We start from the raw sequence: 13,920 nt of genomic DNA on the forward strand, positions 1-13,920 counted from the left end.
CTTCACTCTCGCCTTCTGTGCTTCCAACTGTGGTGAATTGCAAGCAGTCGTGGGAAGTGTGGCAAGCTGTGCTTGATTTCTTCCAGGCTCAGACGATTGCGCAATCAACACAGCTTCGATCTGAATTGCGAACCATTACCAAAGGATCGAAGAGTTCATCTGATTTTCTCAAACGCATCAAGTCGATCGTGAACGCTCTTGTCACGATTGGCGACCCGATCTCGTATCGCGAGCACTTGGAAGCGATCTTTGATGGTTTGCCAGATGATTATAGCTCTCTGATGACGATTGTTTACAATCGCGATCAACCTTGCTCGATCTCGCAGGTTGAAGCAATGATCATCGCGCATGAAGCGCGTTTGGAACGCATGCGTGTGGGTCAGATGCAAGCTTCGTCTCCAGCGGCGTTTCTCGCTCATGCTTCTGCGCCACCACCGTCGCCTCAGGTTGCGCCACCACCGGCGACACCTACTGCACCACCTCCGCCGACAGTTGCGCCTCCACCGCCGGTGCACTCAGAGGTCAACTACGCTGCTAGTAGCGTTGACTCGTCAGGATCTGATGATCGCAATCGCTCCAGTGACTCACGCGGTTATGGCGGAGATCGTGGTGGCTACAATAACTACGGTGGACGTGGTGGTCGTTCCAATCGTGGTGGACGTGGCGGCGATCGTTCCGTTCAATGTCAAATCTGCCACAAGTATGGCCATGACGCAAGCATCTGTTATCATCGTGGTAGTTCTTCTCCTTCTGCGTCTCCTTCACACAGTGGTGTTCTACCACAGGCTGCCTTAGCCTCACTTCTTGGTTTCAATCCTAATTTTGGCATGCTACCACAGTTTGGTTACTCTCCTTTCAGAGGCATGTCTCAGTTTGGTTCCCCTGCACAGTTTGGAGTTCCGTTTCCTGGAGCAGGATTTGGTGCTGGTTTTACCTATCCTTCAAGTGCTATGATGTATCCTACTGCACCTGCCTCTCTTCCCTTTGGCATGTTTCCTCGTGCTTCTGCTCCACATCCTCGAGCACCACAGGCGTTGCTCACAGGACCAACATCTTCTGCTTCTAACCTTGGCACTTGGTTTCCAGACTCAGGAGCAACACATCATGTCACTCATGATGCCTCTGCAGTTTCAGATAGTGTGTCCGTGGCTGGTAGTGATCAAATCCTGATGGGAAATGGTAAAGATTTGGCTATAAAATCTGTTGGTTCTGCCTCTTTTCCTTCTCCTTATCACACACAAACCACTCTTACTCTTAAAAACTTGTTGTTAGTGCCTGATATAACCAAAAATCTTGTGAGTGTTAGCAAATTTGCAAAGGACAATGGAGTTTTCTTTGAGTTTCACCCTTTTCATTGTGTTGTTAAATCACAGGACACTTCTAGAGTTCTTCTTCGTGGCTCACTTGGCAAGGATGGCCGGTACTCCTTTGATGGCATGCACTCTTCCACATTTCTCAAGAATTCTCTTCCTGTTCAGTTTCCTTCTGTTTTTGCTGTTTCCAAGAATAATTCTGATGTATCAAGTCCTAGTGACTCTGCTTTTAGTATTGTACCTAGCCAAAGTTCTTATGACTTATGGCATAATAGATTAGGGCATCCTCATCATGAGGCTCTGCACAATGCATTGTCCACTTGTAAGATTCCAATTCCTAATAAATCAAAATTTCATATTTGTCATTCTTGTTGTGTTGCTAAGTCTCATCGTTTACCATCCTCATCTTCTACTACTAGTTATTCTACACCCTTGGAATTAATTTTTACTGATCTTTGGGGTCCTGCATTGGTTGAAACCACTTCTGGTTGCCTTTATTTTCTAACTTGTGTAGATGCCTACTCTAGGTTTACTTGGATATATCCAATTAAGAAAAAATCAGAAACCAGCTCAGTTTTTCTTCAATTCCAGGCAATGGCTGAGTTAAAATTTGGTACAAAACTGAAATCAGTACAAACTGATGGAGGTACAGAGTTTAAGCCTCTCATTCCTCACTTTGTCAAAACAGGTATAGATCATAGAATTACATGTCCTCACACACACCATCAAAATGGAAGTGTGGAAAGAAAACATCGTCATATAGTGGAAACTGGTTTGTCATTACTAGCTTGTGCTAACATGCCTTCCCAATATTGGGATCATGCTTTCCTTACAGCTGTTTTTCTCATCAATAGGCTTCCAACACCAGTTTTGAGTAATCTCAGCCCTTATCACAAACTGTTTAAAGTTCCAGCTGATTACTCTATCTTGAGAGTGTTTGGAAGTGCATGCTATCCTCACTTGAGGCCCTATAATTCTTCCAAGTTAGAGCTTAGGTCTAGAGAGTGTGTGTTCCTTGGTTACTCTTCTTCTCATCAAGGATACAAATGTCTAGATAGTGATGGAAAGATTTATATTTCCAAAGATGTAAAATTCAATGAATTCAGATTTCCTTACACTACATTGTTTCCTTCCTCTGTATCTGACTCTTTTTCTTTGGGAATTTCTTCTTGTATACCACTGGTCACACATGGTCACACACTGGCTCCTCTCCAAGAGCAGCAACATTTTGCTCCAGTGGTTCCTTCTCCTCAGCCAGGTACACCTGTTTCTGCAGTTGGGTCTACTGCATCTGTTGAGACCATGCCCTCTTTGCAGACTGCTTCAGGTGCTTCTCCAGCTGTTCAAGGCACTCCTACTTCCTCAGGGTCCATCTTTCAGCAACCAGCAGCTGTTATTTCTCAGGGAAATGTTCATCCCATGCAGACTAGAGCTAAGTCAGGGATTGTGTTACCTAGGCTTCACCCTACATTGCTTCTTACACAAGCTGAACCTACAACAACTAAGCAGGCTTTGAAGGATCCTAAATGGCTTCAGGCTATGCAAGCTGAGTATGATGCTCTCCTTGCTAACAACACATGGACCCTTGTTCCTCTTCGTTCCTATCCCAATTGGTTGCAAATGGGTGTTTAGGGTGAAAGAAAATCCAGATGGTTCTGTCAATAGGTATAAAGCTAGGCTAGTGGCCAAGGGGTATGATCAAGTGCATGGTTTTGATTATGCTGAAACCTTCTCACCAGTTGTCAAGCCAGTCACAATCAGGCTTATTCTTTTCCTTGGCTGTCACTAAACATTGGCATATTCACCAACTTGATGTGAATAATGCCTTCCTTCATGGTGCCCTTCAAGAAGAAGTTTATATGGTACAACCACCAGGTTTTCAGCAAGAAGATAAACAGCTGGTTTGCAAGCTTAATAAAGCTTTGTATGGTCTCAAACAAGCTCCAAGGGCTTGGTTTGAGAAATTGAGGGCTGCTTTGGTCAGAAATGGTTTCAAACCTAGCTGTTGTGATCCCTCTCTCTTCACTTTCCACACAGCAACAGATTGTGTTTATGTCCTAGTCTATGTTGATGATATAATCATCACTGGGAATTCTCTTTCACTGGTTCAACAAATTGTTACTAAACTTGATTCAGAATTTGCTTTAAAGCAATTGGGCAAGTTGGATTATTTTCTTGGTGTACAAGTCCAACATCTTCAGGATAGATCTCTTCTTTTAACTCAGTCCAAGTATATTGGTGATTTGCTGGAAAGGGCAGATATGGCTGATGCTAAGGGGATCTCAACACCAATGGTTAGTGGTGCAAAACTAAGTAAATTTGGTGCAGATTATTTTGACAATCCAACTCTTTACAGATCTATAGTTGGGGCATTGCAGTATGCTACCTTGACTAGGCCAGAAATTAGCTACTCAGTTAATAAAGTCTGCCAGTTTCTTAGTCAACCTCTGGAAGAACATTGGAAGGCAGTAAAAAGGATTCTTAGGTATCTCAAAGGGACTATTCATCATGGTTTACACATTAGGCCCTGTTCTCTATCTTCACTAGTGTCTTTGGAGGCTTTTTGTGATGCTGATTGGGGCTCAGATCCTGATGATAGGAGGTCCACTTCCGGATCTTGTATTTTCTTTGGTCCTAACTTGGTTTCATGGGCTTCCAAGAAACAAACTCTGGTAGCTCGTTCTAGCACTGAGGCAAAGTACAGAAGTCTGGCCAATACATCTGCAGAATTGCTTTGGATTCAATCCTTACTTCATGAGCTTCATGTTCCATTTTCTACTCCCAGAATTTACTGTGATAATATGGGGGCAGTGGCCTTAACTCATAATCCTGTGTTGCACACCCGCACCAAGCATATGGAACTTGATATCTTCTTTGTCAGGGAAAAAGTTCTCAATAATTCTCTTCATGTGCAGCATGTGCCTTCTATTGATCAGCTTGCTGATATATTCACCAAGGCTCTTTCTCCTACTCGTTCTGAGGCTCTTAGAAACAAACTCAATGTGTGTGAGAAACTAGTTTCCCACCCACCTTGAGTTTGCGGGAGGATATTAGGGTACATTGTATGAGTGTGTACAGAGTTACACTTTAGTAGTTGCTGACTGTACTAACAGTCAGCACTAGGGTTGTTATAATGAGCTGGCAATTCAGTTAGGCTATGCGGTTATGCTTAGCTGTCAACTGAGTCAGTTAGATGCTTAGCTGTCAACTGAGTCAGTTAGAGTTTGAGTTTGTTAAGCTTGTTGAACAAGCTATAGAGTTCTATATAAGTTGTAATCAGTCTCTTGTATCATTAGCTTTTCAATCATCAATGATAAACACTTTTTACAATTCTGAGTTTCTCTAACAATACGAGGCATTCACAAATAAGGAGATGAACAATAAATCAAAACTAAATAAAATGACATTTGAACATCAACATACAGGGATAAAACCAGAAACTTTATTACTGAAAACTTAAAGATGTAGCCTTCTGAGCATATCTTCAATGGATTTTTCATTGTAAAGAAAATAAATGCAACCATAACAAATAATAAATATATAGGCATAAAAGCTGAGATATAAAGACCCTTAAAGTTTTCAGACTCGAGTTGAGAAAGAGGGCTAGGCCGACGGATAGGAGGGCTTTCAGGGACTGGGGAAGACGGGTGGATTATAGAGCTAGGGGCAGATCAGAGGTTTGTCCATTGGGATTGGGCATGGACGAGCCTTTTTTTTTCTTATAAAAAAGCTTTGACCTACTCCTTGAGCAGAGCAACATTTCCTACTTGTCCGACTGTTGCTGAGCAGTTTTTGGATATCAAACGGACCTCCCCAGAAGGTAATTTTAATGTTGCCGATTTCCCCTCTTTTGCAATCAGTTTCGCTACAGCACCTGCTGCTCTAGCTAATTTTCCACCCTTTCCGAATGTGATTTCTATGTTATGTATGGCCGTGCCTAAGGGCATATCGGTTGAAGTAGATTCTTCTTTTTGATCAATCCAAAACAACACTCCTTTGACTTGCTATCTAAGAGACGGGACTGGAGAGATAGGAAAGACGCTCTGCTCTAAAGGGATACTAAAAAAAAGGCAACTCGATGCCCGGACAACTTGATGTCGCAAGATCGGTTGTTAAAAGACTAAAGCCCACCTTCAAGCTAAAAGTCTAGTCGTATTTATTACTTATTCTTCTTCCGCCATACCCGACGAGTCATTCACTCCCTAAAGTGATTTGAGAAGAGTCACTAAGATAAGAGTTAACAATTAAAGATAACAATAAAAGGATAGAAGCCCTCAGCTAAGACTTCTCGAAATATCTACCATGATTCATATAAATATTCATATAGAAATCTTCTATAATAAAAATAATAATATATAAGCATAAAAGCTGAGACATAAAGACCATGAAAGTTATAACAAATAATAACCATAAAAGGATAGAAGCCCTCAGCTAAGACTTCTCAAAACATCTACCATGATTTTCATACAAATATTCATATAGAAATCATCTATACTAAAAAAAACATATGTTTGATTGTTTAACTAAGTCATGTTCCACATGTATGTCTTTTGTTAAGGCAGATATGTAGTAAGTGAACCACATCAATCCAGAATAAATATTTAAACGTTATACCAAATATGAATAAGAAAAAGAATAACAGATAACTCACTCAATAATTCAATGATACAAACATGTAAATATAAACCACAAGAAAATTACTGATACAAAAAATTTCTTTAGCAAGAAAAAAAATTTACAAAAAATGCCTTAAGGATATTATCATATAAGAGCGAAATAGACCATAGGATATTGCTCAAGCTCATTGCATTTCAACAAGATCTAACCACATAAGAGAAGAAAATTTATGCCAACAATATACCTTGCATCGCAACAAAGCGTAGATCGTGATCAAATGATGCACCAAGATGGCTACTCACTATTCCTGATATTTTCAGAAAAATAAAGTTAATGAAAATGAACCAAATCAACAGTGCAAGAACCTAGAAAATGATGAAAAGTACATTATTGGCCAAAAAAATCCATCTTAAGAACAAGTCACCACTTAACAGGTTAATGTAGTTCAGAGTGGCTACTGTAACCAGTTACTCAATCAACCCTAAGTGGTTAAATGTTCCAAAGTTGGGAATATCTTGGCCAAGAACTCCTTTTCCAAAACTTCTCACTGTAGAAACAAGACAAGGGAATTAAAAATAGTAAACCTTGATTACTGGACGCTCTGTTTCTTGGCCAAAGTGATTCAACAAATTTTAAAAGCTGATGATGTTTATCATGTACATCAGAATTGGATGGCAAAAATGGGTGACCACCATGAATCCACAGCAAGGATTCTTCTGAGAACCTTTTCAGATTTTCGCTCGCCATCTATAAGAGAGGGGGAAATTAATAACTTTATGAAAATAACAGAAAATATAGAATAATATTCTTAGCTTACCAAAAAATCATTTACAGCTTCTGGACAGATATGAATAAACTTCCCAGCAACTTTGACCAAAGAATGCCAAGAAATTATCATGTGATCAGACCTCCTAGAAATGAAGTGCTGCCAAAATAATACATGGTCCTGAATAAGGTCAGAGTATAACTGTATTTTATAATCAAACGTCTGATCCTCAATCAGCATATGAGTTGATGAAACAAGTTTATTGAGGAATTCATCTTCCAATATATGAAGAGACTTCAAAACCGGACTAAAGGTTTTATCATCAAAACTATGCAGGTTCTCAGTCATCCATTGCTGGTAAGTTAACCTTAGCGGATCAAAGCAACATATAGCATTACAGAGATACTTAATTTTGCCATTTGATGCTTTCAAATCAACTATATCAAGTGATAATAGTGGCATTAACTGCAAATCAAAATCTAGTTTTCCACGACTTGAAATGTATTCCCAAATAGGATGCTTGATCAACTGATCCATCAGCTTGAGGAAGTTATTAAAGAATTGACAGAAGGGCTGCAACTGAGAACTAAACCAATTGAACCTAAGACGATAAAGCTCCCAATCACTTTCTGTTACTTGCTCAATTGTCCAATAGGCTGCAAACAATAGCATCTTGTTTGTCAAATCTGAGTCAAATTCACATTCCCTCTCAGAGTCAGAAATCGTCTCGGTAGAAAACTTGGGGAAAATAATTTCAAGTAAAGTCCTCGTATCCATCAAATATGAGCTCAAATGATCACCAGCAGTTTGTAAACAAGATGTTGCATTCCGTCTTCTAGCAATTTGATATTGATGGGATGCAATCTGTGTTCCGAGAAACTCCAGATACATGCAGTTCTGCTTGATAGAAGCCTCTTTTGAGCAATATATATAATCCCTTAATCTCAACGGAACAGGCCATCCTCCTGGCAAACCCAAAGGACGGGACACCAAAGAATCATATCCAGCTAAATATGTAGTTTTCGCATAATTGATTACTTTCACCCCTTCAACACCCAGTGAGGAGAGATATATATGCTCCCAACTTAGTTGGAGACTCCAAATAGGATGACAGCCATTCATGAGAAGCTGCAGAAAAAGATGAACCCAATGTGAAAGTTCAAGATACGTAATGTGAATATTAAGCTCTGAACCTTTATTTTTAGCATATATGTGGGCTTTGGCCATTGATTCAATCAACTGGGCAATCGGAATACCCGATACAATAAGAAATCTTTTCACATCTTTGAATTCAGTATTCTCATAATTGTATCCACTTCCATCATCCAATGCCCAATATGGCTGCATCATAAATATTTCAACTCCCCTATTACGCATTGCTCGAGAAACTTCACCATAGTGGGGATTAACAGTGAGAAACATGCGGAAATTTGGGTGGGGATGGATAACCAAGGGGTTTCCATCAATAATTCCACGCTCATTGACCGTAATTGATCCACAAGGTTCCACCAAAGAGTTAATCCTATCAAGAACCTAGCATGAAAAAATAATAAAAGAATTAAATAGATACAGACTTACACAACTCAGTAACTTTCAACAGATGATTTTGACTAATTCAAATGCAATTACAATTAACAACAAATTATGACACTGATCTTGCAAGAAGAATTTGAAAAACCACATGATCAGATTATTTATACTTCGGTCAAGGGGGGAAATCTTACGGACCCAGTTAAGCTTGATACGAATTTTTAATTCACACACCCAACCGAAGAGCAACACAGATTAGTTAGCACATAAAAACTGATAAGCATTATTTAAATGCAACTACAGAAAAATATGATTTTGCTCCAGCGAAGTAAACTGTAAAAGCATGAACTGCCACAACATTATTAAATACAAGCATCACATACCGTGGGATTACATAGATTTGCATTGTCCAAGACAATCCATTCCCCTTGCTCTATAGCCTTAATCAGCAATCCAGTAACCCATTCAAATTTTGTTGAAACCAACCTTATCTGATCGTCTGCCTCGAGCTTCTGTATCGTTTGCAAGGCCAAGTCAAGCTCCCCAGTTGAATAAGATAGGGGGAGAGAGTTCTTTTCTACAATCAACTTTAGTTGTTTAATGATTTCAGCTAACAAACTAAGAGAACAAATTATTTTCTGCCAAGTTTCAAAATAATCAGAAGCAGAAGCTGCCAAACTGTCAAATTTCACGCCAGACAGGAAAACAATCCATTTGTTATGTAAATCTCTCTCCCTAAAAATAACTTCCTTTGAAGCTTCCAGTTGCAAACTGCAGTACTCATTAACATAGCGCTCAACTTGAGCAACAACAGTGCGAAAAGTACGCAAAGCATCATATTGTTCAAAAGATCCCAGTAATTCAGAAATATCAGTTGCAGATGAAAGATTTATTTCATTAACTACATTGCCTGTTAGGTTAGCAAGTAATCTTATCAGCGAAGTTTTCCCGGAGGAAGAAGGTCCAATCAAGATACATAACCATTGACGCTCAACACACTGAGCAGCAGCTTCCAGACTTTGACGAATTTCAGGCAATATCAGGAGATGACTTTCTGAGGCAATATGTGGTTGGGCATGACTTCTCTTAATAGTAACACTTCCCACAACTAAATTATCTGAATTGAGATGAACACGAGGATATGGATTTATAAACGGTGTCACCTCAAATACCTCCTTGAAGATCCGTAACACTTCCTTGCGATCAGCTTCCGTGCGCATTCTTTGAATGTAGACAATGTTCAAGAATGAATGTTCTCCCAAATACTTTGGTGCACCTAAATAAAATATAAAGCAATATTGGAGTACTAGGGAATGACTTTCCTGGGATATTGGAAATAAAAAGAGGAAACAGAAAAGCAGAAGTGCCAGGAATAGAAATAATAAACCTTCAATTATCTCACAAGATCGAAACACATCACGAAGATTGAATTCCCATGGGAAGCCTTCCCTCGCAAACTTTGAATTCAGCATAGTTTCTTCATGCATTCTTTTATTGAATAAGATTATCTTTGAAATTAAAGGCTTAGGGATACTTGAAAATTTTGATATGCAAATGGATAGATAGTCTTCATCAACTAACTCATCCATGTATACCTGAAGCCAATAACCAAAAAACACTGAATTGATAAATCTTACATAGTGGGAACATAATTTATCAGAGACAAAAGAGGAAAAATTCTGGGAAACAGGAACATGTTAATTAACATCAAGAAATTCCATTTCAAGCATCACATTTTGCTTGGAAACAAGGGAGTCATTTAAAGTTGGTTGTATGTTTTACAGAATTTCAATTACTAATTCATTAAACCAGTCACAGGATTTTCAATTTTTCTGTTTTGCATGCTCGAAAGTCCTCCTTTCAACTTATAAGAAGTTCAGCTATAAACAACAATAAGATACCATCACAATACCTTGGTAAATCGATTAAGAAAAGATCTTGGAAGACCTTTCCGTCCACCGCCTTGAAGTGATGGATTCTGACAGGCAAAAACTCTAAATGATGGTGGACAATTATAAGTCTTACCCAGCTCCGGTATAAACACCTCAGCTCGGTGGTCCAGAATAGCATTTAAACCCTGATTCAAAGAACTTCATTACAAACTATACTGTTAACTGGTAACTTAGTAAGGCCCTCACCCTTTCTCCAACAAAGAGTAGAAGACAAAACACAGAAAGAAGCAATATTTAAGGTGGAAAAATGTAATACCACTCCTTGAAAATGAAGTGACAAAAAGGAAGAAAAAAAAAAAAAGAGGAAGAAATAGACGTTAAAAGTTGTCGTTAATTTACCTCTAAAACAGATTGTGGGGCAAGATTAAGCTCATCCAGTAAAACCCAACAGCCCTCCTTCAGGGCCTGCAGAAACGAGGTAGGTTGATGTTTAGTTCAAATCAAAAGCAGATTTTAATATGATGATTTTAATTCAAGGACAAATCAACCTGCAGTAGAATGCCATCGGACCAAGAAAACATCACTCCTTCATCACTTTCCACTGGTAAATCAGACCCCAATAAATCCATCATATCAGTCTGCACCAAAAATACATATAGATATATAAATACACAAAATAAGGTCTTTGCCATGACAGAAACAAAACTGAGCAAATTATGACTAGCCTGCTCAGATAAATTAATCCGCACAACTCTGTGCCCAGAAGCCTTTCCCATGGCAGTGATTAAGCTTGTTTTACCAACACCTGGACTACCCTCCAGTAAAACTGTAAACCAGCATTCAATTAACTTAGAAATATAATGATTTCAATATGAAATTGATGATAGAACTATAACAACAAATTGCTGACAGAATAAAGGAAACCCAAATGCAAAAGAAACATACCAGGCTTTGGAAGTTGCATAGCCCGCAAAACTCTCAAGGCATTTCTGTGGGTAGTTGGTGCCTTGAATTCAAAACCACCATTCTCACAACTTCCAAAACCTACAAGCATTAACCGAAAATCACACAGAATAAGCCACATAAGGCAAAAAGGAAAAAAATACTGCAAAGCATTGTAATTAATCCTCTTTAACAGCATAAACTACATTAATAAATACAGTTGCTTGATGATGATATGTCCAACATAAAAACTATTTGGACCAAACTCTGCAAGATAGACCATGACAAAGTACACAGCAAATAAAACTAAACCACATATGAGTAGAATGGTATCATATCATCACCTTTCTTGATATAAAACGGATGAATTCCAAATAAATCATCAGAATGCTTATCATCACTATGTGACACATCCTCAGTTCTGCCAAATTCACCCCAACCGTAGTTTTCCATTTGTGAAAGCTTTGAATATAACAAATTGCTTTCATCAACCTGTAGCAAAAATTCAGGCACAATTTACAACTATTTTCTATGAATAATAATAGAAAGAGAACCAACAAAAAACCATAAAAAATAACAGTTCCCATTGGAAGTCATATGGATATCATTCAAAAAAAACATATATGAGCATCCACTCCAACTAAATACACTATAGGAACATGAATACAGAAACTTTCAGAAGAGCTGCTCCAAACACAGGACCAGAACTTAAAAAAATTGAGTAACTATTTCACATAAGAGTGGTACATGGATAATGTTGAGTGCTATTGAAGTTAGAAAAGATTCAAGGCAAAACCCAGTGTGTTATCAGCCCACAAAGGGTATGTATTATAGAGTATTAATTACAAGAATGCCATGCGTACTCAGTTCTTTTAAATCTAATATGTAATATAAACCTAACAAGTAATACATGTGCAATAACATTCAATTCCAATGCTCCCCCTAAAATTAGAGCTGCTAAGCTTTCAGTTTGTTCGAAAATGGCAAACAAATCCAAATCTAGTCAAACAGATGCCAAGAACTCAGTAACAAATATCATGATGAGATCAAATTAGACCAAAAACACTTTGAACATCTATAAATGTAAATAGTGTAAATTAAATAAACTACATAAAATTTTCAGCATGGCGGGCATCCTGCAATGCACTGTACCACTACAGCTTTTATGGGGTGGCGCTACCCAATGCTATTCGGGATTTAAAACACATTTTAAGACATTCCAGCTTAGGCCAGTAGACAATAACAGCACCTTTAAGAGGGCGTCAGACCACATAATAACCTCCAAGGTCACAGCTTCTACCAACGGACTTAACCTGAGGAGAGTTAGATTTCAAAAGTGGATTTTCAAGGATTAAATATCATTGCACTGAAGATTCAGGAAGAAACTTAGAGCCCTTATGGTAATTCACTATCCAAATAATCAATAGCTCAACACTCCTATCTAAATTGGAACGGAAATGAAGGAAACAAATAAAACCAATAGGCTCTTCAATTTACCAGTTAGAAAAGGTAAGTTTAAATGAGAAACTTCAGGAATAGAAATTTATGCGAAAAGTGGACAAGTTCGAGGAAAAAGCATTTATAAAAGAATGATCCTAATAAAGATCTCCACACAGTATTATATCCAAAAGCGATTAAGCAATACAATGAATTCACCCATAAAAGAATACCACCACATAGAAAATTTTCCAGAGGCTTAAAACACTCACATATCTAGGTGTAAAATAACCAGACCAGTCAGACCATGACTCGGACACTTGTTCAGTTATGGTTCCAGATTTATAACAATATCAATTCACAACCAGGTTGAACCAACTGACAATTAAGTATTTCAGAATGACTAATTGTATTACGTTATCATATTAAACCAATCAGTTTAAATGGTTAAAAGCGAACCCAAAGTTTTGATGGATAAATATCCAGTTAGATTTTAGCATTGGTGTAAAAACCGTTAATATAACAGATGCAAAGATTTATGCAAAAGCTAAAGCAAACACAAGTAAAAGCAGTAAATGGCACTAAAATATAGCTCTGATTTCCATCAATAACGCGAACTCCTATGTATTTTACCTTATATCCTATAAAAGCTTCATTGAGAGGAATACTAACAAAACATTACTATGTAATACACTATGTATAGATATGTCAATTTATACTAATGTGATAAAAAAGATCTGCTGTAACTATGTATATAATTATATATTAAAGTTGTGTAAAGAATGATAAAATATTCAGAACCTCATCCACTATCATAAGACTATATAATTATTTTAACCTAATTGGGCACATCAAGAATTCAAGATGGGGAGATGGAAAGCAAATATTTGATGAATAACGAGGGGAGAAACATACACTCAGCTTTTGGAGAAGAAAGGACAAACATCTCTCCCTTAGCTCTGCAGCATCAATTTTTGACATTCCTGTCCCTGAGAAGTAGAGAAAATGTCAAAACATAGAGAAAGAGAAAGGGAAATAAAGCATAAAGACTCAAATCATTAGACTTAAAAGCATATCATAAAATATAATTCATGTCTACACAATTTAGGTGTTCCTACTTGCGGTATCTTGGAAGCCTAAAACATGACATTTTACAAAATACGGTACAAACTTTATCCCCACCAATGGTTGTAGGTACATTCAAGTGTTAAAGCATACTCTCTCCTGAATGCACAATTACTAGAATCAATCTAGGCAATAACTTCTTCATTTTGTACCCCAGCAGCTACTAGTGTATGGAGATGAAGTTATGTGCACTTTGATGTTAATGATGAATAATAAAAACACAAAACGCATTTGACATAACACCTACGGCCATTTCAGTTCAACATTGATAACCGTGTCAGCAGTCAGCACTAAACAC

General features: G+C 38.0%; 1 protein-coding gene across 1 annotated transcript in view; it reads right to left on the reverse strand.

Moving 5' to 3' along the window:
* LOC130746497 (midasin) overlaps nucleotides 1–13,920 on the reverse strand; it is a 54,300-nt gene that overhangs the window by 23,168 nt on the left and 17,212 nt on the right. Inside the window, exons 25-36 of the mRNA XM_057599136.1 lie at nucleotides 13,413–13,486; nucleotides 11,405–11,552; nucleotides 11,064–11,162; nucleotides 10,844–10,944; nucleotides 10,667–10,756; nucleotides 10,518–10,583; nucleotides 10,139–10,303; nucleotides 9,614–9,821; nucleotides 8,610–9,502; nucleotides 6,748–8,229; nucleotides 6,515–6,677; nucleotides 6,175–6,237 (exon numbers count right to left, since the gene is read on the reverse strand). Of these exons, the coding sequence (XP_057455119.1) occupies nucleotides 6,175–6,237; nucleotides 6,515–6,677; nucleotides 6,748–8,229; nucleotides 8,610–9,502; nucleotides 9,614–9,821; nucleotides 10,139–10,303; nucleotides 10,518–10,583; nucleotides 10,667–10,756; nucleotides 10,844–10,944; nucleotides 11,064–11,162; nucleotides 11,405–11,552; nucleotides 13,413–13,486 (3,552 nt within the window). The remainder of the gene's footprint in view (nucleotides 1–6,174; nucleotides 6,238–6,514; nucleotides 6,678–6,747; nucleotides 8,230–8,609; nucleotides 9,503–9,613; nucleotides 9,822–10,138; nucleotides 10,304–10,517; nucleotides 10,584–10,666; nucleotides 10,757–10,843; nucleotides 10,945–11,063; nucleotides 11,163–11,404; nucleotides 11,553–13,412; nucleotides 13,487–13,920) is intronic.

Source organism: Lotus japonicus, chromosome 3 (assembly GCF_012489685.1).
Source record: "Lotus japonicus ecotype B-129 chromosome 3, LjGifu_v1.2".
NCBI classification, from domain to species: Eukaryota; Viridiplantae; Streptophyta; class Magnoliopsida; order Fabales; family Fabaceae; genus Lotus; species Lotus japonicus.